Raw genomic sequence first — 27,433 nt, 5'->3', positions numbered from 1 at the left:
CAAATTTGTTGCATCACAGTTGGTTCTGCTGCAGAGGGGAGGAGAAAAAGTGTGGGAATGCAATAGCTATTGGGAATTCAATTGTAAGGGGAATAGATATGTGGCTGCAAATGAGACTCCAGGATGATATGTTGCCTCCTTGGTACTAACATCAAGGGTGTCTTGGAGCGGCTGCAGAACATTCTGAAGGGGGAGGGTGAACAGTCAATGGTTGTAGTACATGTTATTACAAATGACATAGGCAAAAAAAGGGTGAGGTCCTAAAAGCAGAATATAGGGAGCTATGAAGCAAGCTGAAAAGTAGGACCTCAAAGGTAGTGATCTCAGGATTACTGCCTGTGCCATGTATGGTCAGAGTAGAAACAGCAGAATACATAGGATGAATATGTGGCTGAAAAGATGGTGTTGGTGAAGGGTTTTAGATTCCCAAGGTATTGGGACCAGGAGGTTGTGGGACCTGTAGAAACTGGGTGGGTTATACCTGGGTAGGATCAGGACTGATGTCGTTGAGGGCGAACTTGCTAGAGTGGTTGTGGAGGGTTTAAACTAATATGGCAGGAGGATGGGAACCTTTGCAAGAATTCAGAGCAGAGGGAATAAAGAACAAGAGGAAAAGACAGTAAGGAGAATAAAGGAAAGTGATAGGCAGAGAAATCAAGGTCCAGAGTCAGGTAAGGGCTGAGTAAAAAATAGCAGGAAAGGGAAAGGAATTGTTAAAGGTGCCCACCTGAATGCTCGGGGCATTCAAAACAAAGTGGATGAATTAGTTACACAGATAGATGTAAAGGGTTGTGTTATGGTTGGCATAATGGAAACATGGCTCCAAGATGAGCAAGGATGGGAACTAAACATTGAGGTTATTCAGTGTTTAGGAAGTTCAGATGGAAAGGAAAAGGTGGTGGAGTTGCATTGTTGATTAAAGATGATATTGACACATATTGAGGAATGATACTAGCATAGATGATGTGGAATCTGTATGGGTTGAGTTAAAAAACAACAAGGGGCAAAAAACATTGCTGGGGGTGGTATACAGACCACCAAACTGTAGTGGTAATGTTGGAAAAAGCATTAGACAGGAAATCAGAGATGCATGTGTTAAAGGAACATCTGTGATTTTGGGCGACTTTAATCTGCATATAGATTGGGAGAGTCAAATTAGTCACAGTGCAATAGAGGAGTGCATATAGGATGGTTTTCTGGAGCAATACATTGAGGAACCAGCATAGGACAGACCATATTAGACTGGGTGCTGTGCAATGAAAAAAGATTAGTTGGCAATCTAATTGTGAGAGAATCCTGGGAGACGAGTGACCATAATATGGTAGAATTCTTTGTCAATGTGGATAATGATGAAGTTGATTCTGAGACCAGTCCTGAATCTCGATAAAGATAATTATGATAGTATGGGGCATGAATTGACCACGATGGACTGGGAAATATTACTGCGTGGCACGATGGGGCAGTGGTTAGCTTGTCCCAGGTAAGGTATCTCCCACAACAGTATCCAAATTGGTATACCTGTTGTGGAGGGGAATGGCTACAGGGGAACCCTGCTCTGCCAGCCCTTTCCCCTTCCCTCGCCTGACGGTAACCCAATTACCTGTGCTCTGTGCCTTTGGTGTAACTACCTCCCTGAAGCTATTATTTATAAACTTCTCATTCTCCCAAATGCTCCAGAGGTCATCCAGCTCCTGCTCCAGTTCCTTAATGCGGTTTGTTAGGAGCTGCAGCTGGATGCACCTCTTGCAGGTGTCATTGTAGGCAGACCGGAGGTCTCCCTGACTTCCCACATCCTGCAACAGGAGCATTCCAACATCCTGCCTGGCATCCTTTCTACTCTGAAGAAACAAAAAATACTTTCTGGAACCTACCCTCACCTCTGTCTGTTCACGCCAAAGCCTGTTTGAGCCAAAGCCATCCCACTCTGCTCCCTCTCACTCCGCCGCCCGCTCTCAACGCTGCCCGCTGAATCGAGCGGCCTGCTTTTTAAACCTTCCGCGCACTACTGGCTGACGTCAGGCACCTGTGCAGTTTTGCGTTCCACTCACTGCCTTCCTTGCTCCGACTCCAATAATTCCATAAGATTTTGGGTAGTCATGGATAAGGACAACAGTGGCCCTCAGGTGAGGGTGTTTAATTGGGTGAGGGCCAATTACATCCAAATTAAACAGGACCTGGGGAGTATGGATTGGGAACAGCTATTTGAGGGCAAATTCACCTCTGGCATGTGAGAAGCTTTTAAAGGCTGGTTGTTTGAAGAGGCATATCCCCGCGAAAAAAGGATAGAAAAGGCAGGACTTGGGGACCATGGATGACCAGGAAAATTGTAAGCTTAGTCAAAAGGATAAAGGAAGCATACGATAGGTTTAGGCATCTAAAAACCGACAAAACCTTTGAGGAGTAGTAGGAATGAACTTAAACATAGAATCAGGAGGGCTAAAGGGGGCCTTGAAATGTCTTTAGCAAATAGGGTCAAGGAGAATACCAAGGCTTAAATGCATGTATTAGGAGCAAGGGGAGCAAGAGGAAGACTAGGCCCACTCAAAGACAATGGAGGGAAGTTATGTGTGGAACCATAGGAAGTAGGTGAAATGAATCCTTTGTATCGGTATTCACCAAGGAGAAGGACATGACTGATGTTGAGGTCAGAGATAGATGTGTGAATACTCTTGAGAACATCAATATATAGAAGGAGGAAGTGTTGAGCATCCTAAATTGCATCAAGGTAGACAAGTCCCTGGATCCAGCTGGGATCGATCCCAGGTTACTGCGGGAGGCAAGGGGAGAAATAGCTGGAGCCATAACAGACATCTTCACAACCTCTTTGACCACAGCTGAGGTTCCAGAGGATGGAGAATAGCCAATGTTGTTCCCTTGTTTAAGAAAGGAAACAGGGATAACCCTGGAAATTATAGGTCGGTGAGCCTGACATCAGTGGTGGGAAAGCTTTTGGAGAAGATACTGAGGGAGAAATGAATACAAAGGATTCATTTCACCTACTTCCTGTGGTTCCACACATAACTTCCCTCCATTGTCTTTGAGTGGGCCTAGTCTTCCTCTTGCTCCTAATATATGCATTTAAGCCTTGGGATTCTCCTTGACCCTATTTGCTAAAGACATTTCAAAGACCCCTTTAGCCCTCCTAATTCTATGTTTAAGTTCATTCCTACTACTCCTCAAAGGTTTTGTCGGTTTTAAGAACATAAGAACATAAGAAATAGGAGCAGGAGTAGGCCATCTAGCCCTTCGAGCCTGCCCCGCCATTCAATAAGATCATGGCTGATCTGTTGTGGCTCAGTTCCACTTTTCCGCCCTCTCCCCATAACCCTTAATCCCCTCTCTTATCAAGAACCCATCAACCCGCTTCTTAAAAATATTTAGCGAGGCAGCCTCCACCACTTCAACGGGCAGAGAATTCCAGAGATTCACCACCCTTTGAGTGAAGAAGTTCCTCCTCAACTCCGTTCTAAACCGCCTCCCCTTTATCTTGAAGCTGTGCCCCCTAGTCCTACTGTCTTTTTTGAGCGGGAAGAGTCTCTCCACCTCTATCCTATCCATCCCATTCATCATCTTATACGTCTCAATGAGATCTCCCCTCATTCTTCTAAACTCTAACGAGTACAAGCCTAGTTTATTCAGCCTCTCCTCATAGCTCAATCCCCTCAACTCCGGTATCAGCCTAGTAAACCTCCTCTGCACTCCCTCCAGGGCCAAAATATCCTTGCGCAGGTGCGGCGCCCAAAACTGCACACAGTACTCCAGCTGCGGCCTCACCAATGCCCTATACAGCTGCAGCAAGACCTCCCTACTTTTATATTCAATCCCCCTCGCGATGAAGGCCAGCATCCCATTCGCCTTCCTGACCACCTGCTGCACCTGCAAGCTGGGTTTTTGCGACTCATGCACAAGGACCCCGAGGTCCCTCTGCACCGTCGCCTGCTGCAGTTTTTCGCCACGTAAGTAATAGTCCTTCCTACCAAACCTACCGTATGCTTCCTTTATCCTTTTGACTAAGTTTCTGCTTGGATCTGCAAGGAGCAGGAAGGGACATAGCTTTAAATTGAGGGGTGATAGATATAGGGCAGACGTCAAAGGTTGGTTCTTTACTCAGAGAGTAGTAAGGGTGTGGAATGCCCTGCCTGCAACAGTAGTGGACTCGCCAACAGTAAGGGCATTTAAATGGTCATTGGATAAACATATGGATGATATTGGAATAGTGTAGGTTAGATGGGCTTTAGGTTGGTTTCACAGGTTGGCGCAACATCGAGGGCCGAAGGGCCTGTACTGCGCTGTAATGTTCTATGTTCTATGGAGGTCTCTTTCTCGCTCTTTCTCTCTCTCTCGCTCTCTCTCTAGAGTTTGCTGTTTTGGACCTGCTAGGAGAAATGATCTCTTCTCTCCAGAGGTGTTCTGGAAGCTTGAGGACCAGCAGCCCAGATTAGCTAGTGTTGTTTGTTAACTAATTTGAAGAGGAGTTTAAATTTATAAGGAATATTGCTTCAATTGGAACTAAGGCTTATAGTGAAGAATTGTGTCTTGCTGTATTTTAACTGATAAAAGTTAAGCGCATGTAATTTGTTATATTTAAATTATATTGTTAAAATTTTCATAAATGACCTGGATGAGGAAGTGGAGGGATGGGTAAGTAAGTTCGCCGACGATACGAAGGTTGGTGGTGTTGTGGATGGTCTGGAGGGATGTCAGAAGTCGCAGCAGGACATAGATAGCATGCAAGGCTGGGCGGAGAAGTGGCAGATGGACTCCAATGCAGATAAATGTGTAGTGGTCCATTTTGGCAGGACCAATGGGATGAAGGAATACAATATCAAGGGTAGGAGTCTTAGCTGTGTTGAAGAGCCGAAGGATCTTGGGGTCTGGGTCCACAGGACTCTTAAATCGGCCTTGCAGGTGGAGGATGTGGTCAAGAAGGCGTATGGTGTACTGGCCTTCATTAATTGAGGGATTGAGTTTAGGAGTCGGGAGGTAATGCTGCAACTTTATAAGACCCTTGTCAGACCCCACTTGGAGTACTGTGTGCAGTTCTGGTCGCCTCACTACAGGAAGGATGTGGAAGCTATTGAGAGGGTGCAGAGGAGATTTACAAGGATGTTGCCTGATTGGGAGGTGTGCCTTATGAAGATAGGTTGAGGGAGCTGGGACTCTTCTCCCTGGAGAGACGAAGGTTGAGAGGCAACCTGATAGAGGTTTATAAAATGTTGAGAGGAATGGATAGGGTGGATTCTCAGAGACTATTTCCCCGGGCTGAAATGGTCCCTACGAGAGATTTAAGGTGCAGGAAAGCAGAGGAGATGTTTGAGTTAAGTTTTTCACTCAGAGGGTGGTGAGTGAATGGAATCGGCTGCCGTCGGTGGTGGTGGAGGCGAACTTGCTGGGGTCTTTTAAAAGACTTCTGGATGAGTATATGGGATCTAATGGGGGTTATAGATAGGTCTATGGCTTAGTAGGTATAGATGTGATCGGCGCAACTTGTGGGCTGAAGGGCCTGTTTGTGCTGTAGTGTTCTATGTTCTGAAATAAAATTTATTTTGATAAAAGCTTCCTAGTGGGTCAATAGAATCATACCTGAAGTGGAACACCTTACACTCACACTAATGCTAAGATCAAAAATAGTTGGGTTCTAGTCTAAATTCATAATATACTTGGGTTTTCTGACCTGGTCCCTAGAGTGGAAAGGTAAGGTGTGAGGAGGATGCAGAGATACTTCAATGTGATTTGGACAAGTTGAGTGAGTGGGCAAATGATTGTCAGATGCAGTATAATGTGAATAAATGAGAGGTTATCCACTTTGGTAGCAAAACTGAAGGTAGATTACTATCTGAATGACCTTAAATTAGGAAAGGGGAATGTGCAACAAAACTTGGCTGTCATCGTACACCAGTACCTGACAGTAAGTATATAAGTGCAGCAGGCAGTAAAGAAGACAAATAGTATTTTGGCCTTCACAGAACATAGAACAGTACAGCAAAGTACAGGCCCTTCAGCCCTCAATGTGCCGAGCTTTGTTCAAAACCAAAACCAAGCTATCCCACTCCCTATCATTCTGGTGTGCTCCATGTGCCTATCCAATAACCGTTTGAAAGTTCCTAAAGTGTCCGACTCCACTATCAGAGCAGGCAGTCCATTCCCCACCCCAACCACTCTCTGAGTAAAGAATCTACCTCGGACATCCCTCCTATATCTGCCACCATGAACTTTATAGTTATAAGAACATAAGAACATAAGAAATAGGAGCAGGAGTAGGCCATCTAGCCCTTCGAGCCTGCCCCGCCATTCAATAAGATCATGGCTGATCTGTTGTGGCTCAGTTCCACATTCCCGCCCTCTCCCCATAACCCTTAATCCCCTCTCTTATCAAAAACCCATCAACCCGCTTCTTAAAATTATTTAGCGAGGCAGCCTCCACCACTTCAACGGGCAGAGAATTCCAGAGATTCACCACCCTTTGAGTGAAGAAGTTCCTCCTCAACTCCGTTCTAAACCGCCTCCCCTTTATCTTGAAGCTGCGCCCCCTAGTCCTACTGTCTTTTTTGAGTGGGAAGAGTCTCTCCACCTCTATCCTATCCATCCCATTCATCATCTTATACGTCTCAATGAGATCTCCCCTCATTCTTCTAAACTCTAACGAGTACAAGCCTAGTTTATTCAGCCTCTCCTCATAGCTCAATCCCCTCAACTCCGGTATCAGCCTAGTAAACCTCCTCTGCACTCCCTCCAGGGCCAAAATATCCTTGCGCAGGTGCGGCGCCCAAAACTGCACACAGTACTCCAGCTGCGGCCTCACCAATGCCCTATACAGCTGCAGCAAGACCTCCCTACTTTTATATTCAATCCCCCTCGCTATGAAGGCCAGCATCCCATTTGCCTTCCTGACCACCTGCTGCACCTGCAAGCTGGGTTTTTGCGACTCATGCACAAGGACCCCGAGGTCCCTCTGCACCGTCGCCTGCTGCAGTTTTTCGCCACGTAAGTAATAGTCCTTCCTACCATTCTTCCTACCAAAGTGGACCCCTAGTAACAGCTACATCCACCCAAGGAGATAGTCTCTGAACGTCCACTCTATCTATCCCCCTCATCATCTTATAAACCTCTAAGTCACCTCTCATCCTCCCCCGCTCCAAACAGAAAAGCTCTAGTTCTCTCAACCTTTCCTCATAAGACCTACCCTCCAAACCAGGCAGCATCCTGGTAAATCTCCTCTGCACTCTCTCCAATGCTTCCACATCCTTCTTAAAGTGAGGTGACCAGAACTGAACACAATATTCCAAATGTGGTCTCACCAAGGTTCTGTACAATTGCAGCATAACCCCACGGCCCTTAAACTCAAACCCCCTGTTAATAAACACTAACACACTATCACCCTTCTTCACGGCTCTATCCACTTGAGTGGCAACCTTCAGAGATCTGTGGATATGAACCCCAAGATCTCTCTGTTCCTCAAGATTCCTCAGAACCCTGTCATTGTCCCTGTAATCTGCATTCAAATTTTTCCTACCAAAATGAATCACCTCGCACTTAATAAACGACATCTGCCACTTTTCGGCCCAGCTCTGCATCCTATCAATGTCTCTTGGTGGCCTACAACAGCCCTCCACTTCATCCACTACTCCATTAATCTTGGTGTCATCAGCAAATTTACTAACCACCCTTCAGCCCCCTCTTCCAAGTCATTGATAAAAATCACAAATAGTACAGGACCCAGCACTGATCCCCGTGGTACACCGTTGGTAACTGGCCTCCAGTATGAAAATTTTCCATTCACCACTGCCCTCTGTCTTCTCTGAGACAGCCAGTTACTTATCCAATTGGCCAAATTTCCCTCTAGCCCACACCTCCTCACTTTCTTTGTGAGCCGACCATGGGGAACCTCATTAATTGCTTTACTAAAATCCATTTTTTTTTTGGGGTTGTTTTTGCTGGAAAGAAGGCGGCTAAGAGGGGACCTTATTGAAACATATAAGATGATTAGAGGTTTAGACAAGGTAGATAGTGATAGCCTTTTTCCTAGGATGGAGAAAGCTAGCACGAGGGGGCACGACTTTAAATTAAGGGGGGGTAGTTATAGGACGGATGTCAGGGGTAGGTTCTTTACCCAGAGGGTGGTGAGGGATTGGAATGCCCTGCCAGCTGCAGTTGTAAATGCGCCTAGTTTGGGGGCGTTTAAGAGATCTGTGGATAGGTTTATGGACGAAATGGGATTGGTTTAGATTAGTGGGTTAGTGTTGTTTTTCTTTTAAAAAAAGCTGGTCGGCGCAACATCGTGGGCCGAAGGGCCTGTTCTGCGCTGTAATGTTCTATGTTCTATGTTCTATGTATACGACATCAACTGCTCTAGCTTCATCTACACACTTAGTTACCTCCTCAAAGAATTCAATCAAATTTGTGAGGCAAGGCCTACCCTTCATGAATCCATACTGACTATCCCAGATTAAGCTGCATCTTTCCAAATGGTCATAAATCCTATCCCTTAGGACCTTTTCCATTAACTTACTGACCACTGAAGTAAGACTAACTGGCCTATAATTATCAGGGTCATTCCTATTTCCTTTCTTGAAGATTTACCACTCTCCAGTCTTCTGGAACTAAACCCTGTGTAACAGAACTTTCCACTCGCCTGACGAAGGAACAGTGTTTGAAAAGCTTGTGGGTTTACTATCAAATAAACTTATTAGACTTCTTACTGTGTTTACCCCAGTCCAATGCCAGCATCTCCACATCATGACCATCCCTGTGGACAGTGAGGACCCAAAGATCAAAGCCAAAGGCTCTGCAATCTCATCCCTTGCCTCCTAAAGAATCCTAGGATATATACCATCGGGCCCAGGGGACTTAATGACCCTCAGGTTTTTCAAAATTGCGAATACATCTTCCCTCAGAACATGTACCTCCTCCAGCCTATCAGCCTGTATCACACTCTCATCCTCAAAAACATGGCCCCTCTCCTTGAACACTGAAGAAAAGTATTTATTCATCGCCTCTCCTATCTCTTCTGACTCCATGCAGAAGTTCCCATTACTATCCTTGACTGGCCCTAACCTCACCCTGGTCATTCCTTTATTTCTTACATAAGAGTGACCTTGGGGTTTTCCTTGATCCAACCTACCAAGGACTTCTCTTGCCCCCTCCTAGCTCTCCTAAGCCCTTTTTTTTAGCTCATTCCTTGCTACCTTGTAACCCTTAAGCGACCCAACTGAACCTTGTTTTCTTATCCTTACATACTCTTCCTTTTTCGCTTTGACAAGAAATTCAACCTCCTTTGTGAACCATGGTTCCCTCACTCGGCCAATTCCTCCCTGCCTGACAGGGACATACCTATCAAGGACACGCAGTGTTTGTTCCGTGAACAAGCACCACTTTTCCTTTGTTCCTTTCCCTGACAGTTTCTGTTCCCATCGTATGCTCCCTAATTCTTGCCTAATCGCATCATGAATACCCCTGCCCCAATTATAAACCTTGCCCTGCCGTGTGACCCTATCCCTCTCCATTGCAATAATGAAAGACACCGAATTGTGGTCACTATCTCCAAAGTGCTCTCCCACAAACAAATCTAACACTTGGCCCGGTTCATTATTCAGTACCAAGTCCAACGTGGCCCCACCTCTTGTCAGCTTATCCACATATTGTGTCAGGAAACTCTCCTGCACACACTGTACAAAAAGTGTCCCATCTGAAATATTCGACCTATAAAAGGTTCCAGTCAATATTTGGAAAGTTAAAGTCACCCATGATAACTACCCTGTGACCTCCACACCTATCCATAATCTGCTTTGCAATTTCCTCCTCCACATCTCTATTACTATTTGGGGGCCTGTAGAAAACTCCTAATAACATGACCATTCCTTTTCTATTTCTAACTTCAGCCCATGTTACCTCAGTAGGCGGGATCCCCCTAAAACTACCTTTCAGTAGCCGTTAAACTGTCCTTGATTAACAATGCTACTCCTTCACCTCTTTTACCACCTTCCCTACTCTTACTGAAACATCTGTAGCCTGGAACTTGCAACTGCCATTCTTGTCCCTGTTCTAACCATGTTTCCATAACAGCCACAACATCGTAGTCCCCCACAATATTGTAGCAACAGGATTTAAGTACAGGAGCAGGCATGTCTTAGTGCAATTATACAGTGCCTTGGTCAGGCTACACCTGGAATATTGTGTGCAGTTTCGGTTTCCTTATCTGACGAGGGTGTCCTTACTCTAGAGAGAGTACCAGCTTGATTTTTGGAATGGCGGGACTGATGTACAAGGAGCGATTGAATTGGTTAGGATTTGTTGGAGTTAAGAAGAATGAGGATGGATGTCATAGAAACCTATAAGATCTAACAGGACTGGACAGGGTAGATGCAGGAAGGATGAAATTGCTGGGCCTCTAACAGAAATCTTTGTTTCTTCACTGGACACAGGTGAGGTCCCAGAGGATTAGAGGATAGCAAATGTGTTCCCATTATTTAAGAAGTGTAGCAAGGATAACCCAGGTAATTATAGGCCAGTGAGCTTGATGTCGGTGGTAGGGAAATTGTTGAACAGGATTCTTAGAGACAGGAGTGAAGAACATTTAGAACTGAATAGTCTCATTAGCGATAGACAACATGGTTTTGTATGAGGGAGGTCAAGAGTCACAAATTTGGTTGAGTTTTTTTGAGGAGGTGACAAAAATGATTAACAAGGGAACGGCTGTGGATGTCATCAACATGGATTTTAGTAAAGCGTTTGGCCCTTCAGCCCACAAGTTGTGTCGAACATATCCCAACTACTAGGCTTACCTATAACCCTCTATCTTACTAAGTCCCATGTCCTTATCCAAAAGTCTCTTAAAAGACCCTATTGAATCCGCCTCCACCACCACCGCCGGCAGCCCATTCCACGCACCCACCACTCTCTGAGTGAAAAACTTACCCTTGACATCTCCTCTGTACCTATTCCCCAGCACCTTAAACCTGTGTCCTCTTGTGGCAGCCATTTCAGCCCTGGGAAAAAGCCTCTGAGAATCCATCCTATCAATACCTCTCAACATCTTATACACCTCTATCAGGTCGCCTCTCATCCTTCGTCTCTCTAAGGAGAAAAGACCGAGCTCACCCAACCTATCCTCATAAGGCATGCCACCTAATCCAGGCAACATCCTTGTAAATCTCCTCTGCACCCTTTCAATGGCTTCCACATCCTTCCTGTAACGAGGCAACCAGAACTGAGCACAGTAGTCCAAGTGGGGTCTGACCAGAGTCTTATACAGCTGCAGCATTATCCCTCAACTCCTAAACTCAATCCCTCAATTGACGAAGGCCAGTACACCATATGTCTTCTTAACCACAGCCTCTACCTGCAAAGCTGATTTGAGAGTCCTATGAACTCGGACCCCAAGATCCTTCTGATATTCCACACTGCCAAGAGTCTTACCCTTAATACTATATTCCTTCATCCCATCTGACATGCCAAAATGAACCACCACACACTTGTCTGGGTTGAAGTCCATCTGTCACTTCTCCGCCCAGTCTTGCATCCTATCTATGTCTCGCTGCAACTTCTGACATTCCTCCAAACTATCCATAACACCTTTGTGTCATTGGCAAACTTACCAGCCCAACCCTCCACTTCCTCATCCAGGTCATTCATAAAAGTCACAAAGGGCAAGAGTCCCAGAACAGATCCCTGGGGCACTCCACTGGTGACTGACCTCCATGCAGAAAAACACCCATCCACAACAACTCTCTGCCTTCTGTGGGCAAGCCACTTCTGGATCCACAAAGCAATGTACCCTTGGATCCCACGCCCACTCACTTTCTCAATAAGCCTTGCATGGGGGACCTTATCGAATGCCTTGCTGAAGTCCATATAAACCACACCTACCTCTCTTCCTTCGTCAATGTGTTTCGTCACATCTTCAAAAAAACTCAACCAGGTGCATAAGGCATGATCTGCCTTTGACAAAGCCTTGCTGACCACTTTTGATCATACTATACTTCTCTAAACATTCATAAATCCCGTCTCTTAGGATCTTCTCCATCAACTTACCAACCACTGAGATTAGACTCACCGGTTGATAATTTCCTGGGCTGTCTCTTCTCCCTTTCTTGAATAGAGGAACCACATCCGCAATCCTCCAATCCTCTGGAATCTCTCCCGTCTCCATTGATGATGCAAAGATCATCACCAATCTCTTCCCTCACTTCCCACAGTAACCTGGAGTACATCCTATCCGGTCCCGGCAACTTATCTAACTTGATGCTATTCAAAAGCTCCAACACATCCTCTTTCTTAATGTCCACATACTCAAGCTTTTCAGTCCGCCGCAAGCCTGCACTAGAGCCACCAAGATCCTTTTCCACTGTGAATACTGAAGTAAAGTATTCATTGAGTACCTCTGCTATTTCTACTGGTTCTATACAAACTTTCCCATCGTCATATTTTATAGGTCCTATTCCTTCACATCTCATCCTTTTGCTCTTCACATACTTGTAGAATGCCTTGGGGTTTTCCTTAACCTTACCTGTCCAGGTCTTCTCATGACCCCTTCTGGCTCTCCTAATTTCCTTCTTAAGTTCCTTCCTATTAGCCGTATACTCCTCTAGATCTCTAACATTACCTAGCTCCCTGAACCTTTTGTACGATTTTCTTTTCTTTTTGATTAGATTCATTACAACTTTCGTGCACCATGGTTCCTGTAACCTACCAAAACTTCCCTGTCTCATCGGAATGTTGTCATGCAGAACTCCAGACAAACAGAGCGGCACGGTAGCACAGTGGTTAGCACTGCTGCTCCACAGCTCCAGGGACCTGGTTTCAATTCCCAGCTTGGGTCACTGTCTCTGCGGAGTTTGCACATTCTCCTCATGTCTGCATGGGTTTCCTCCGGGTGCTCTGGTTTCCTCCCACAGTCCAAAGATGTGCAAGTTAGATTGATTGGCCATGATAAATTGACCGTAGATGCATAGGTTAGAGAGGATTAGTGGGTAAAATATGTACAGATTGGGGGTAGGGCCTGGGTGGTATTATGGTTGGTGCAGACTCGATAGGCCGAAGGGCCTCTTTCTGTACTGCAAGGCTTCTATGATGATGATTTATGATCTATGAAAATCTGCCACATTACTTCTGTACATTTCCCCAAGAAAACCTCCTTCCAATTTACACCTCTAATTTCCTGCCTGATGGCTTCATAATTTCCCCTTACTCCGGATAAACACTTTCCTAGCTTGTCTAATCCTATCCCTTTCCAATGCTAGTGTAAAGGAGATAGAGTTATGATCACTATCCCCAAAATACTCTCCCACTGAGAGGTCCGACACTTGTCCAGGTTCATTACCTAATACCAAATTAAGTATAACCTCTCCTCTTGTAGGCTTATCCACACACTGTGTCAGGAAACCCTCCTGAACACACCAAACAAACTCCTCCCCATCTAAACCCCTTACCCTAGGGAGATTCCAATCGATATTTGGGAAATTAAAGTCTCCCATCATGACAACTCTGTTATTATTACATCTCTCCAGGATCTGTTTCCCTATCTGTTCCTCAACATCCCTGTTACAATTGGGTGGTCTATAGAAAATACCCAGTAAAGTTATTGACCCCTTCCTGTTCCGAACTTCCACCCACAGAGACTCCATAGGTAATCCCTCCATAGCGTCCACCTTTTCTACAGCCATTACACAATCCCTGATCAACAGTGCCACTCCCCCACCTCTTTTGCCTCCCTCCCTATCCCTCCTGAAACATCTGAAACCCGGCACTTGAAGTAACCAGTCCTGTCCCTGAGTCATCCAAGTCTCTGTAATGGCCACCACATCACATTCCCAAGCAGCGATCCACACTCTAAGCTCATCCACTTTGTTAACAACACTCCTAGCGTTAAAATAGACACATCTCAAACCTTCGGCCTGAGCGCTCCCCTTCTCCATCACCCACCTATCCTCCCTCTCATACTGTCGACAATTTCTCTCTATTTGCGAGCTAACCTCCTCTCTCCCAGAGACTTCATTTTGATATCCTCCCCCCAACCATTCTAGTTTAAAGTCTCCCCAGTAGCCTTAGCAAACCTTCCCGCCAGGATATCGGTCCCCCTGGGATTCAAGTGCAACCTGTCCTTTTGTTCTTTGTATTGTTCTTTGTTCTTTGATGTTCTCAATGGTGGGGGTGTCCCGAATCAGGGGTCACAGTCTGAGGATACAGTGTGGACTATTTAGGATAGGGATGAAGAGAAATTTTTTCATTCTTCACACACTTCACTAGTAAGTCTATGCAATTCATTACCACAGAACATAGTTGAGGTCAAAAGATAGAACATTTTCAAGAGGCAGTCAGATATAGCACCTCAGGCGAAGGGGATCAAAGGGGAATGAGCTGAAGGATCAGCTGTGATCATAATGAATAATGAAGCCAGCTCAAAGGGCCAAATGGTCGCCTCCTGATCTGTAAAGTAATAATAGATACCTGGCCCAAGGGAGGGCATGACTGGATGTTGATTATTCCAGGGCTCAATGTATTCAAAAATGCAAAGAAAGGGAGAGGGATGCAGTATTGGTTACTGGGGAAAGAGGCAGTTCCAGAGGGTTCAAGGACACAGTCAATTTGGCTAGACCTAAGGAACAAGAGTGTGCAATTACATTACTTGGTGCAGTGAATAGGGTGTAGAAGAACAAATCTACAGGCAAAATACAGAGAGATGCAACCATTGTAGATTCCTGACTTGGAAATATATTGCCGTTCTTTCACTGTTGCTGGATCAAAATCCTGGAACTTTTTCCCTAACAGCATTGTGGGTGTACCTACACCACCTGGACTGCAGCAGTTCAGGAAGGCAGTTCACCACCACCTTCTCAAGGGAAATTAAGGATGGGCAATGGATGCTGATATAATCAGGAAAGCCCATATCCCTCAACTGAATAATTAAAAAGAAATAAAATCACAGTACACTACCGGATGGCAAGATGTTGGACATTCCTCTTTTACTGTTGCTAGCGTCAGGATCCCAGAACGATAGGTACAAATGTATTTGGTACAGCTTGCCCCCTGTTTGTCATGTACCTCTTCGCCAGGCTGAAGTTCAGTGTTGTTGAAGCTGCACACAGGACCTGCAGAAAGAAAAACAGGCTTCAATACTCTTCTGCTTACCTGTGCTTTTAATTTATTCTGGCAGATTGGGCAACAAAGTAAATTTACACCCTGGATAACATCTTACCAAATAATGGAGTCTGTCATTTCCGGTGAGAAAAATGATGTGTTTCTCTGCAGGGAAACAGATCATTTTCTCTCCAAATTTTGTGGTGTCTGCCAAAAAAAAATCAAGGCATCATACTGGGGCAGCCTCAACACGGCAGCAAAACTCAGCTGCACAGAGATTGGGGCGCCACCTCTAAAAGGCACTCCAATTATAACCTTAGTACATCTTTCTCCCAGCCTTCCACAGAGGTCTCAGGCATTACCTTCACCCCGCCGCCCCCCCTACCCCCACCTCCCCAAGCCCAGATCAGGGTCATAGAATCATAGAATTTACAGTGCGGAAGGAGGCCATTTGGCCCATTGAGCTTGCACTGACAACAATCCCACTCAGGCTCTATCTCTGTAACCCCACATATTTACCCTCCTAGTCCCCCTCAAACTAAGGGGCAATTTAGCATGGCCAATCCACCTAACCTGCACATCTTTTGAGTGTGGGAGGAAACCAGAGTACCCAGAGGAAACCTACATAGACACGGGGAGAACATGCAAATTCCCCACAGACAGTAACCCGAGCCAGGAATCAAACCCAGGTCCTTGGTACTGTGAGTCAACAATTCTCTGACTCTCCTTCCACCCCGATCATTAGCCTCTTCCCACCACCATCCTCGCACACACACACGCAATCTGAGCTAGCACCCATTCCCACACTCCCAACCTTCACAACACCATCACCAGCATCCCCAGGTCCTGCATTTGCTCCCAGCCATCATCACATCTAAATGAATCCCACCCCACTCCCATCTCCACAATGAGGCTCCTACTCAGGTCTACCCCTTGGCACTGGTTGGCACTGCCAGGTTTTCATGGGCATGGTGCCAGTGTCAGGGGGTATTGTCAAGCCACGTCATTCTCCCCTGGGGCTATACTTAAGAACATAAGAAATAGGAGCAGGAGTAGGCCAACTAGCCCTTCGAGCCTGCCCCGCCATTCAATAAGATCATGGCTGATCTGTCGTGGCTCAGTTCCACATTCCCGCTTTCTCCCCATAACCCTTAATCCCCTCTCTTATCAAAAACCCATCAACCCGCGTCTTAAAAATATTTAGCGAGGCAGCCTCCACCACTTCAACGGGCAGAGAATTCCAGAGATTCACCACCCTTTGAGTGAAGAAGTTCCTCCTCAACTCTGTTCTAAACCGCCCCCCCTTTATCTTGAGGCTATGCCCCCTAGTCCTACTGTCCTTTCTGAGTGGGAAGAGTCTCTCCACCTCTATCCTATCCATCCCATTCATCATCTTATACGTCTCAATGAGATCTCCCCTCATTCTTCTAAACTCTAACGAGTACAAGCCTAATCTATTCAGCCTCTCCTCATAGCTCAACCCCCTCAACTCCGGCAACAGCCTAGTAAACCTCCTCTGCACTCCCTCCAAGGCCAAAATATCCTTGCGTAAGTACGGCGCCCAAAACTGCACACAGTACTCCAGCTGCGGCCTCACCAATGCCCTATACAGCTGCAGCAAGACCTCCCTACTTTTATATTCAATCCCCCTCGCTATGAAGGCCAGCATCCCATTCGCCTTCCTGACAACCTGCTGCACCTGCAAGCTGGGTTTTTGCGACTCATGCACAAGGACCCCGAGGTCCCTCTGCACCGCCGCCTGCTGCAGTTTTTCTCCACGTAAGTAATAATCCTTCCTACCATTATTCCTACCAAAGTGGACCACCTCACACTTGCCAACATTAAATTCCATTTGCCATTTCCTGGCCCATTCACCCAGCCTATCTAGATCCTTCTGTAGACTCTCCCCACCCTCCGCACAATTTGCCTTTCCACCAATTTTGGTGTCATCAGCAAATTTCGACACCCTACACTCGGTTCCCTCCTCCAGATCATCTATATAAATGGTAAATAGCTGAGGCCCCAGCACCGACCCCTGGGGCACTCCACTAGTCACCATCCACCAATCCGAATAGCACCCATTGACCCCCACTCTCTGCCTCCTATTTGACAACCAATCCTCTATCCACGCTAACACCCTACCCCCAACTCCATGTCCCCTGACCTTCTGTAATAACCTCTTGTGAGGTACCTTGTCAAACGCCTTCTGAAAATCCAGAAAGACCACATCCACCGGCTCTCCTCTATCCACCGCCCTAGACACATCCTCATAGAACTCCAGTAAATTTGTCAGACACAACTTCCCTTTAAGGAAACCGTGCTGCGTCTGCTCTATGAAGCAGTTCCCCTCAAGATGCCTCGCTATTTCCTCCTTAATGATGGATTCTAACATTTTACCTACAACAGACGTTAAACTAACAGGCCTATAATTCCCCGCCTTTTGCCTGGCACCCTTCTTAAACAGCAGCGTAACATTAGCCGTTTTCCAATCTTCTGGCACTTCCCCGGAATCCAGCGACGTCTGGAAAATAACCACCAAGGCATCCACTATCACCTCCGCCATTTCTTTCAGGACCCTCGGATGCATTCCATCCAGTCCTGGGGACTTGTCCACAATCAGCCCCCTCCAGTCTGTCGAGCACCACCTCTCTAGTAACAGTAATGTCATCGAGACCCTCCAGTCCTACCACCTTTCCATCTCTAACATCTGGCAAATTATTCACGTCCTCCTCCGTGAAGACCAAAACAAAAAAGTTATTCAAGACCTCCGCCATATCCCCATCCCCTACCACTAAGTCCCCCTTCTCATCCTCTAAGGGACCAACGTTCACCCTAGCCAGCCTCTTCCTTTTTATGTATTTATAAACACTCTTGCTATCCTTTTTTATATTAAGCGCTAGCCCAGCTTCATAGTTTCTCCTACCCTTCTTTATCAACTTCTTTGTCAATCTTTGTTGACATTTAAACCTCTCTCAATCCTCTTCTCGCCCACTACTCTTACCTACTCTAAACGCCTCCGCTTTTAATTTAACACTTTCCTTCACCTCCTTCGTTATCCATGGCTTATTACCTCTCCTCCTACAGTCCTTTTTGACCATCGGAATAAATTTCCGCTGAGCACCAAGAAAGATCTCCTTAAAGGTCCTCCACTGCTCCTCAGCAGACCTACCTTCCAACGCGTTCCCCCAGTCCACATTCGCCAATTCTTCTCTCATCCTACCGTACTCCCCTCTGTTCAAACAAAGGACGCGTGTCCGGGAACCCACTTTCTCCTCCTCCATCTGCACCAGAAACTCCACCATACAATGATCACTCTTTACCTCTGTGAACCTGTTAACCATGCTGATACGGCCATGATGTTGGCACAGTATCAATATACAGGAGGAGATCAATATCTGGCAAAGAGGCAGATTAATAACATTTAAATACATTAAAATTCACGTGAAGCAGCTTCACTCCCATTATGGGCATGAAACTGTTGATATCACTGGTAAGAGGGAGGGAGTGAAGATTCGAAATCATATTCTCGCCGGTGAGAAGCGCAACTTCCGAATCTTAAGTTTTAAGTTTGAAGTTTATTTATTAGTGTCAAAAGTAGGCTTACATTAACACCGCTTACATTAATTCCCCAGTTGCCACACTCCAGCACCCATTCGGGTACTCTGAGGTAGAATTTAACACGGCCAATGTACCTAACCAGCACATCTTTCAGACTGTAGGAGGAAACCGAAGGACCTGGAGAAAACCCACGCAGACATGGGGAGAATGTGCGGACTCCACACAGTGACCTAAGCCAGGAATCAAACCTGGATCTCTGGCACTGTGAGGCAGCAATGCTAATCACTGTGCCACCGTGCCGCCCTCTTACGCCCCCTCTGGTGAACGCATGCTCAAAATCACGGCACTGCCTTTTTACTTCAGAGTTTTGAGTTTGTATTTGTAGAAATAAGAACAAAGATCAATTAAGCACAGGATCAGGTCCTTTGGCCACCAAGCCTACTTTGATTTCTATCCCACTGATTGCTTCTCGTTCATGAGTCTATCAAGATACACTTTGAAGATTGCTAATGTGCCTGCTTCCACCACCTCCACTGGCAGTGCATTCCAGGCCTACCCACCACCTTCTGTGTGAAAAGTTTTCCCCTCATGTCTCCCCTAAACTTTCCTCCTCTCACCTCAAATCTGTGCCCTCTTGTATTCAAACTTTCCGCCCTGGGAGAAAGCCTCTGACTATCCACTCTGTCTATGCCTCTCATAATTTTGTAGACCTCTATCAGGCCATCCTCAGCCTCCATCTTTCAGTGAAAACAATCCTAGTTTTTCCAACCTCTACTCATATCTAAAACCGTCAAGACAAGACAACACCCTGGGAAACCTTCTTTGCATCCTCTCCAAAACATCCAGGTCCTTCTGGTATTGTGGTGAGCAGAACTACATGCAATATTCCAAATGCGGTCTAACCAAAGTTTTATACAGTAATGTGCAGGAATTTTTGTGTTTCCACCAATAAAAACATATATTTCTTTCTAGATAAGAATTTTTAAAAATCAGCACCAGAGTTGATTGGTTTGGACTTTTTTTTCCCATTAATCTGCCTGAAATCAGAGGGGACGACATAATATATAAGGAGGAAATCAGACAGTATTTCGCTACAAGCCTTGTGTCCACTGGAAGAAAAAGACACCCATTTTCTTCGCTTTCTCTGGTGGTTTCTATTGAGCTTGGGGTCTCCTTCAGGTGGTTATCCAGGAACTATGGTGGAAAGCTTTCCAATGCCTCTCGTTGCGGCGAGAACTTTGTACCAGGGACTTTTATTCTTATGATGCCTCAGGCACTATCTCAGGGTGATATCCAATATGAGAATGTTGCTCTGATCGTTGAAGTTCAGTGTCTCTTGTAAACTAAACTTTGTTCTCACAGGGACTGCAGTAACTGGTGAGACTCCAACCAAAGATCCCTCTTACATAATGATGCTTTGACCTATAACAATCATCAGGGCCATGTTGGGATCAATTTCTTTGCTAAGATCTAGGCTGAATTTTACCTTTGGGGTGTGCCCGAAGTCAGCATAGGCAGAAGCAGATATGAAACCTGCTCTTCCTCAAGATCACATTGTTAATGTAACATCACAGTGGGTGACTAATTAAGGCCCACCCAGCATGTAATGTGTCTGTCAGTTAAGCTCACACTGTGCAGGAGTGGGAGTGCAGTGGGTGCCGGATCCATAAGAACATAAGAACTAGGAGTAGGAGTAGGCCATCTGACCCCTCGAGCCTGCTCCGCCATTCAATAAGATCATGGCTGATCTTTTTGTGGACTCAGCTCCACTTACCCGCCTGCACACCATAACCCTTAATTCCTTTACTGTTCAAAAATTTACCTATCCTTGTCTTAAAAACATTCAATGAGGCTCAACTGCTTCATTGGGCAGGGAATTCCACAGATTCACAACCCTTTAGGTGAAGAAGTTCCTCCTTAATTTCAGTCCTAAATCTGCTTCCCAATATTTTGAGGCTATGCTCCCCTAGTTCTAGTTTCACCTGCCAGTGGAAACAAATGCCCTGCTTCTACCTTATCTATTCCCTACATAGTCTTATATGATTCTATGAAATCATCCCTCATTCTTCTGAATTCCAAAGAGTATAGCCCCAGTCTACTCAGTCTCTCCTCATAAGCCAACCAAATTTTAATCGGATTCAAAGTTCACCATCTGCCCTGGTGAGATTCAAACCCGGGTGCACAGAATATTACCCCCGAGCCTCTGGATTTTTAATCTAATTACAGTACCACTATGCCAGTGCCTCCATTTGCAAAGGATTTAAACTTTGCTGCTAGTAGGGTCTAATGAGGACCTGCAAGGTTGTTTTGTTCCATTACTTTCAATCCTTCTCTCCCGAGGTGCTTCTTTCTGAAGCTGATGGCCAGCACGCTCGATGGAACTATCCTTCAAGTTCACAGGTGTGCGCAGATTATTACAATCCTCCCATTCAAAATAAATCCAATCAACTCCAAAGATCTGCAGTAATTACTGTCAAGGTGCAAATTCCCCCTCTCCCTGAGCATCAGCACACACCTGCAAATGGGTGATATTTCTGTGTTCTTGTATAAACAGATTTAATCTGACGATTCATTACAGTGAAAGATTTCCTCCAGTAAAATATTCATCACTTGTGTGTGTACTGCTTGTGCAGAAGGGGGATTGTTTCAATATGTTGATCTTATGGATTCTAAATAGATTTACTCTTGTAAATGCTCCAAAAATGAGAATCAATCTTAGTAATCGTGCAAACCCTGTTCACAGATACAGCAATGAACTAACCTTGTGTTTCATGCAGCCAATCCTTAAGTGAGTTCTTTTGCCTCTACCTTAAAATGGTGAGTTCTATTTATGGGTTTAATGATGGAGTAAATCAATGGTTGTTGAGCTACATGCCAGATCAGCAGAGTGGCAAAATAAAAACACTATTCTCAATATAATTCTACCCTTCATTCCTCAAATCCAATTGTGTACTTTAGTACATTGCCCCATGTGTGCCCCATAAACACTTCCTGGGGCCATTAAGTTAGTGTTTCTTTTAAATCACAATGACTCTACATCCTTGCGTGATTTTTTCTACATGCTGAATCAAACTCATCATTCAGCCAATTGAATGATCATCAACTTTAAGCCTACATCATTCTCATTAGACCACAAAATTATTTACTCATTTCATTTAATTTGTTATTTGACTTTGTTAAGTCTGTAAAATCTAATTGGACTCTTGAATCCTATTAACCTCTTCAGTCTTTCTTGCTATTCTTTTACTATTTTATCTTCATAAAATTAATGAATAGCTGGACACAGGTGACAGAATTGGGAATATTTGAGGGATAAGCAGAATGAACAAATTGTAAAACCTGGGAAATAAGAACATTGCTCCAGACCATTTTTCCCTAACCTGGCCAATATTTATCCTTCAGAAAACAACACTGAAGAGAGTTGATCTGTGCGTGATCACATGGGTGTGGGGAAGATGCTTCCATTAATAGGAGAGACTTGGACCTAAGAGCACAGCCTTAGAGTAAAGGAACAACCCTTTAAAAGAGATGAGGAGGAATTTCTTCAGTGAGAGGGTGGTGAATCTATAAAATTCATTGCCACAGAAGGCTGTGGAGGCCAGGTTAGATAGGTTCTTAACTGGTATTGGGATCAATACTAATACTATTGGTATTGATCAATACCAATTTCCCCATAAAAAGTGGGAAAATGGAGTTATGAAACTTATCAGTCATGATTGAGTGGTGGAGCAGACTCGATGGGCCCAATGGCCTACTTCTACTCCTATATCTTATAGTCTTATGGAATGTTGCCAGTAGCTGTCAGAGAGGCTGAAGGAGCTTAATTCAACCATTGCAATATTTGTGTGAAAAGTAATGGCATCAGCACCAGGAGGTCAGGAAAGGCATGTGGAAAATTTAGGTGGGCTAGGTGCCCCCTGTTTCACTGATGTGTACCTAGGAGTCCTCATGCGGGTCATCAGTGCCTTCTGCTGGTATGGTGACCAGAATTGAACACTACATTCCAAGTATGGCCTCACTAAGGTTCTATAAAACTGCAACATGACTTGCCAATTTTTAAACTCAGTATCATGGCCGATGAAGGCAAGCATGCCGTATGCCTTCTTGACTACCTTCTCCACCTGCATTGCCACTTTCAGTGACCTGTGTACCTGTACACCCAGATCCCTTTGCCAATCAATACTCTTAAGTGTTCTGCCATTTACTGTATATTTCCTATCTGTATTAGATTTTCCAAAATACATTATTTCATATTTGTCTGAATTAAACTTCATTTGCCATCTCTCCACCCAAGTCTCCAACTGATCTATATCCTGCTGTATCCTCTAATGATCCTCATCGCTATCGATAAATCCATCAACCTTTGTGTCATCCGCATACTTACTAATCAAACCAGTTACATTTTCCTCCAAATCATTTATATATATCACGAACAGCAAAGCTCCCAGCACTGATCCCTGAGGAATGCCAGTTGTCACAGCCCTCCATTCAGAAATGCTCCCTTCCTTTGCTACCCTCTGTCTTCTATGATGAAGCCAGTTTTGTATCCACCTTGCCAGCTCACCTCTGATCCCATGTGACTTCACCTTCTGCACCAGTCTGCCATGAGGGACCTTGTCAAAGGCCTTACTGAAGTCCATGTAGACAACATCCACTGCCCTACCCTCATCAATCATTTTTGTCACTTCCTCGAAAAACTCGATCAAGTTATTGAGGCACAGCTAAAACCATGTTGCTTCTCGCTAATACATCGACATATTTCCAAATGGTAGTAAATCCTGTCTCAAAGAATCCTCCCCAGTGATTTCCCAACCACTGACATAAGGCTCACTGCCCTGTAATTACTTCTTAAACAAAGGAACAACATTGGATATTCTCCAATCGTCTGGGACCTCCTCTGTGGAGGATTGCAACAGGCATCTCCAGACACTGAAAGATGCCCTCATAAAAGCAGAGTTTGGCGGTTGACTCATCAATCAACAGTTCCAACGTACCACAGCAAAAAATCTGCACCGACCTCCTCAGAAGACAAACATGGGACACAGCGGACAGAGTACCCTTCGTCGTCTAGTATATCCCCAGAGCAGAGAAGCTACGACATCTTCTCCGGAGCCATTGATGAAGACAAACATCTCACCAAGGCCATCCCCACATTCCCTCTTCTTGCCTTCAAATAACCGTATAACCTCAAACAGACTATTGTCTGCAGCAAACTGCCCAGTCTTCGGGAGAACAATTACCACGACACCACACAACCCTGTCACAGCAACCTCTGCAAGATGTGCCGGATCATTGACATGGATGACATCATCACATGTGAGAACACCATCCACCAGGTACACGGTACATACACTTGCAACTCAGCCAACGTTGTCTACCTGATACGCTGCAAGAAAGGATGTCCTGAGGCATGGTACACTGGGGAGGCCATGCAGATGCTACAACAACAGATGAATGAACACCACTTGACAATCACCAGGCAAGAGTGTTCTCTTCCAGTTGGAGAACACTTCAGCGGTCACGGGCATTCGGCCTCTGATCTTCAGGTAAGCATTCTCCAATGTGTGTCTTCACGACACACGACAACACAATGTGTGCAGAACGCCAAGTTCTGCACACATGAGGACTGGCTCAACCGGGATCTTGGGTTCATGTCACACTATCTGTAACCCCCACGACTTGCCTGGGCTTGCAAAATCTCACTAACTATCCTGGCTGGAGACAATACTCATCTCTTTATCTGTGCTTAACTCTCTCTCCATTCACATTTGTCTGTACCTTTAAGACTTGATTACTTGTAAAGACCTGCATTCCAACCATTATATTGTAAATTGAGTATGTGTCTTTATATGCCCTGTTTGTGAACAGAACTCCCACTTACCTGATGAAGGAGCAGCGCTCCAATAGCTAGTAGCTTGTGCTACCAAATAAACCTGTTGGACTTTAACCTTCTTTAGACTTCTTTCTAGGGCTCTGCTAGTTTTGTATCCAACTCGCCAGCTCACCTCTGAACTCCTGCGACTTCACCTTCTATACCAGTCTGCCATGAGGGACCTTGTCAAAGGCCTTACTGAAACCCACGTAGACAAAATGAGTTGTCTAAGATCAGCCATGATCTTATTGAATGGCGGGGCAGGCTCGAAGGGCTAGATGGCCTACTCCTGCTCCTATTTCTTATGTTCTTATGTTTCGGGTGGAAGCTGAAGAAGTGGAGCATCATGAGGTTGTCTGTGGGCTTGTGGTACAGTGAAGTGCTGAGCTGACGGCCCTTAATGGAGACGTGTGTGTCCAAGAATGCAACTGATTCTAGAGAGTAGTCCATGGTGAGTCTGATGGTGGGATAGAACTTGTTGATGTCATCATATAGTTGTTTCAGTGATTGTTCACCATGAGTGACTAGTGGAGTGCCCCAGGGGTCAGTGCTGGGGCCTCAGCTATTTACCATTTATATAGATGATCTGGAGGAGGGAACCGAGTGCAGGGTGTCGAAATTTGCTGATGACACCAAGATTGGTGGAACGGCAAATTGTGCGGAGGGTGTGGAAAGTCTGCAGAAGGATCTAGATAGGCTGGGCGAATGGGCCAGGAAATGGCAAATGGAATTTAATGTTGGCAAATGTGAGGTGGTCCACTTTGGTAGGAATAATGGTAGGAAGGATTATTACTTACGAGGCGAAAAACTGCAGCAGGCGACGGTGCAGAGGGACCTCGGGGTCCTTGTGCATGAGTTGCAAAACCCCAGCCTGCAGGTGCAGCAGGTGGTCAGGAAGGCGAATGGGATGCTGGCCTTCATCGCGAGGGGGATTGAATATAAAAGTAGGGAGGTCTTGCTACAGCTGTATAGGGCACTGGTGAGGCCGCAGCTGGAGTACTGTGTGTAGTTTTGGTCGCCGCAATTACGCAAGGATATTTTGGCCTTGGAGGGAGTGCAGAGGAGGTTTACTAGGCTGATACCGGAGTTGAGGGAGTTGAACTATGAGGAGAGGCTGAATAAACTAGGCTTGTACTCGTTAGGGTTTAGAAGAATGAGGGGAGATCTCATTGAGACGTATAAGATGATGAATGGGATGGATAGGATAGAGGTGGAGAGGCTCTTCCCGCTCAGAAAGGACAGTAGGACTAGGGGGCACAGCCTCAAGATAAAGGGTTTAGAACGGAGTTGAGGAGGAACTCCTTCACTCAAAGGGTGGTGAATCTCTGGAATTCTCTGCCCGTTGAAGTGGTGGAGGCTGTCTCGCTCAATATTTTTAAGACGCGGGTTGATGGGTTTTTGATAAGCGAGGGGATTAAGGTTTATGGGGAGAGGGCGGGAATGTGGAACTGAGCCACGACAGATCAGCCATGATCTTATTGAATGGCGGGGCAGGCTCGAAGGGCTAGATGGCCTACTCCTGCTCCTATTTCTTATGTTCTTATGTTCTTATGAGTCCAAAGGAAGAAAATGTCATCGATGTATCTAGTGTTTGTACTGTGGCTGCTACCCAAATATGAGCATATGAATTCGGAGAAGGAGTAGATCATAAAATCCCTACAGTGCAGAAGGAGGCCATTCAGCCCATCTCTGAAAAAGCATCTTACTCAGGCCCCTCTTTCTCCCCTATCCCAGTAACTCTGTACATTTACCATGGCTAATCCACCTAAACTAAACATCTTTGGACACTAATGGGCAACTTAGCATGGCCAATCCACCCAACCTGTACAGCTCTGGAGGCTGGGAGGAAACTGGAGCACCCGGAAGAAACCCACACAGACACAGGGAGAACATGCAAACTCCATACAGACAGTCACCCAAGGCCAGAATCAAAACCAGGTGCTTGGTACTGTGAGCCAGCAGTGCTAACCAGTGTGCCACCATGCTACCCACAGTCAATACCCCTCAATACCTTAAAGGATTTTTTAAAGGCCATTTCAGAAGGTCTGTGAGTCTGGAGTCATATACAAGCTGGACCATGTAAGGATGGTTGACAGATTTTTGTGACAATCGATTATAATTTTGTAATCACCGTTGCAGGGATTAGCTTCATATTCCAGATTTATTAACTGAATTTAAATTCCGCATCTTGTAGAGCTGGGCCTCTAGATTATTTGTCCAGTGATATTATCACTGCCTCACCATCTTCCACATTTGCACCTAATGCTACTCAAGGTCCGAAACCCAGAGCTCAAGCCGCTGCAACTGACCACACTCGCTGCACAAATGGTTAGCCAGATGCAAATAGCACAGGATATGGATTCTAGGGGTTGCAGCAGCCCTGCCATTGCTATTGGATAAAAAACTTTATTGCTACTAATAAACTTACAGCTGCTAATAAACCTTATTTTAATTTAAAAAAATCACTAAATACTGTCGCGACTTGAATAAAATGCCTACTTTCACAACTCCAAATTTGAAACTGATCACCAAGTTTCACCAGAAAAGAGAATGTATTCACTGAAGTTTCAGTGGGAAAGTGGTAAATACTTACCAGAAGCTTGCCGTTGCTTCATTGGCACTTGGTTAAAATCATGGACCATCTTTCCAAACAGTTCTGTGCGTTGATCTGGAACAGAGATTTCAGAGATTCAATTAGGCACCACCACTAAGAGCGATTAGGAATGGGTAATAAATTCTGGCCTGGCCAATAATGCCCGTATCTCATGACTGAAGTTAAAACATATCTTTCACAACCACCCACTGTTCAACTTTAATTCTTGCCATACCACTAATCAGAATGGAGAATGTCATCTGCCCACAGCAGGTCAAACTGGGCAAGGAAGTGGTGCAAACAAATATTATTTATGCAACATATAAACTACACAG

The 27,433-nt window shown here is 45.3% G+C and overlaps 1 protein-coding gene across 1 annotated transcript in view; it reads right to left on the bottom strand.

Annotated features, from left to right (window-relative positions):
• Positions 1-27,167, bottom strand: part of LOC145343524 (mucin-5B-like) — a 77,357-nt gene extending 50,190 nt beyond the window's left edge. The window contains exons 1-2 of the mRNA XM_080189775.1: positions 27,099-27,167; positions 14,932-15,086 (exon numbers count right to left, since the gene is read on the bottom strand). Of these exons, the coding sequence (XP_080045901.1) occupies positions 14,932-15,086; positions 27,099-27,147 (204 nt within the window). The 5' untranslated portion in view covers positions 27,148-27,167. The remainder of the gene's footprint in view (positions 1-14,931; positions 15,087-27,098) is intronic.
• Between the last annotated feature and the right edge of the window lie 266 nt (positions 27,168-27,433).

Source organism: Carcharhinus amblyrhynchos, chromosome 5 (genome assembly GCF_965287045.1).
Source record: "Carcharhinus amblyrhynchos chromosome 5, sCarAmb.v2.hapA, whole genome shotgun sequence".
Classification (NCBI taxonomy): Eukaryota; Metazoa; Chordata; class Chondrichthyes; order Carcharhiniformes; family Carcharhinidae; genus Carcharhinus; species Carcharhinus amblyrhynchos.
This window is presented reverse-complemented; position numbering and strand designations above follow the sequence as displayed.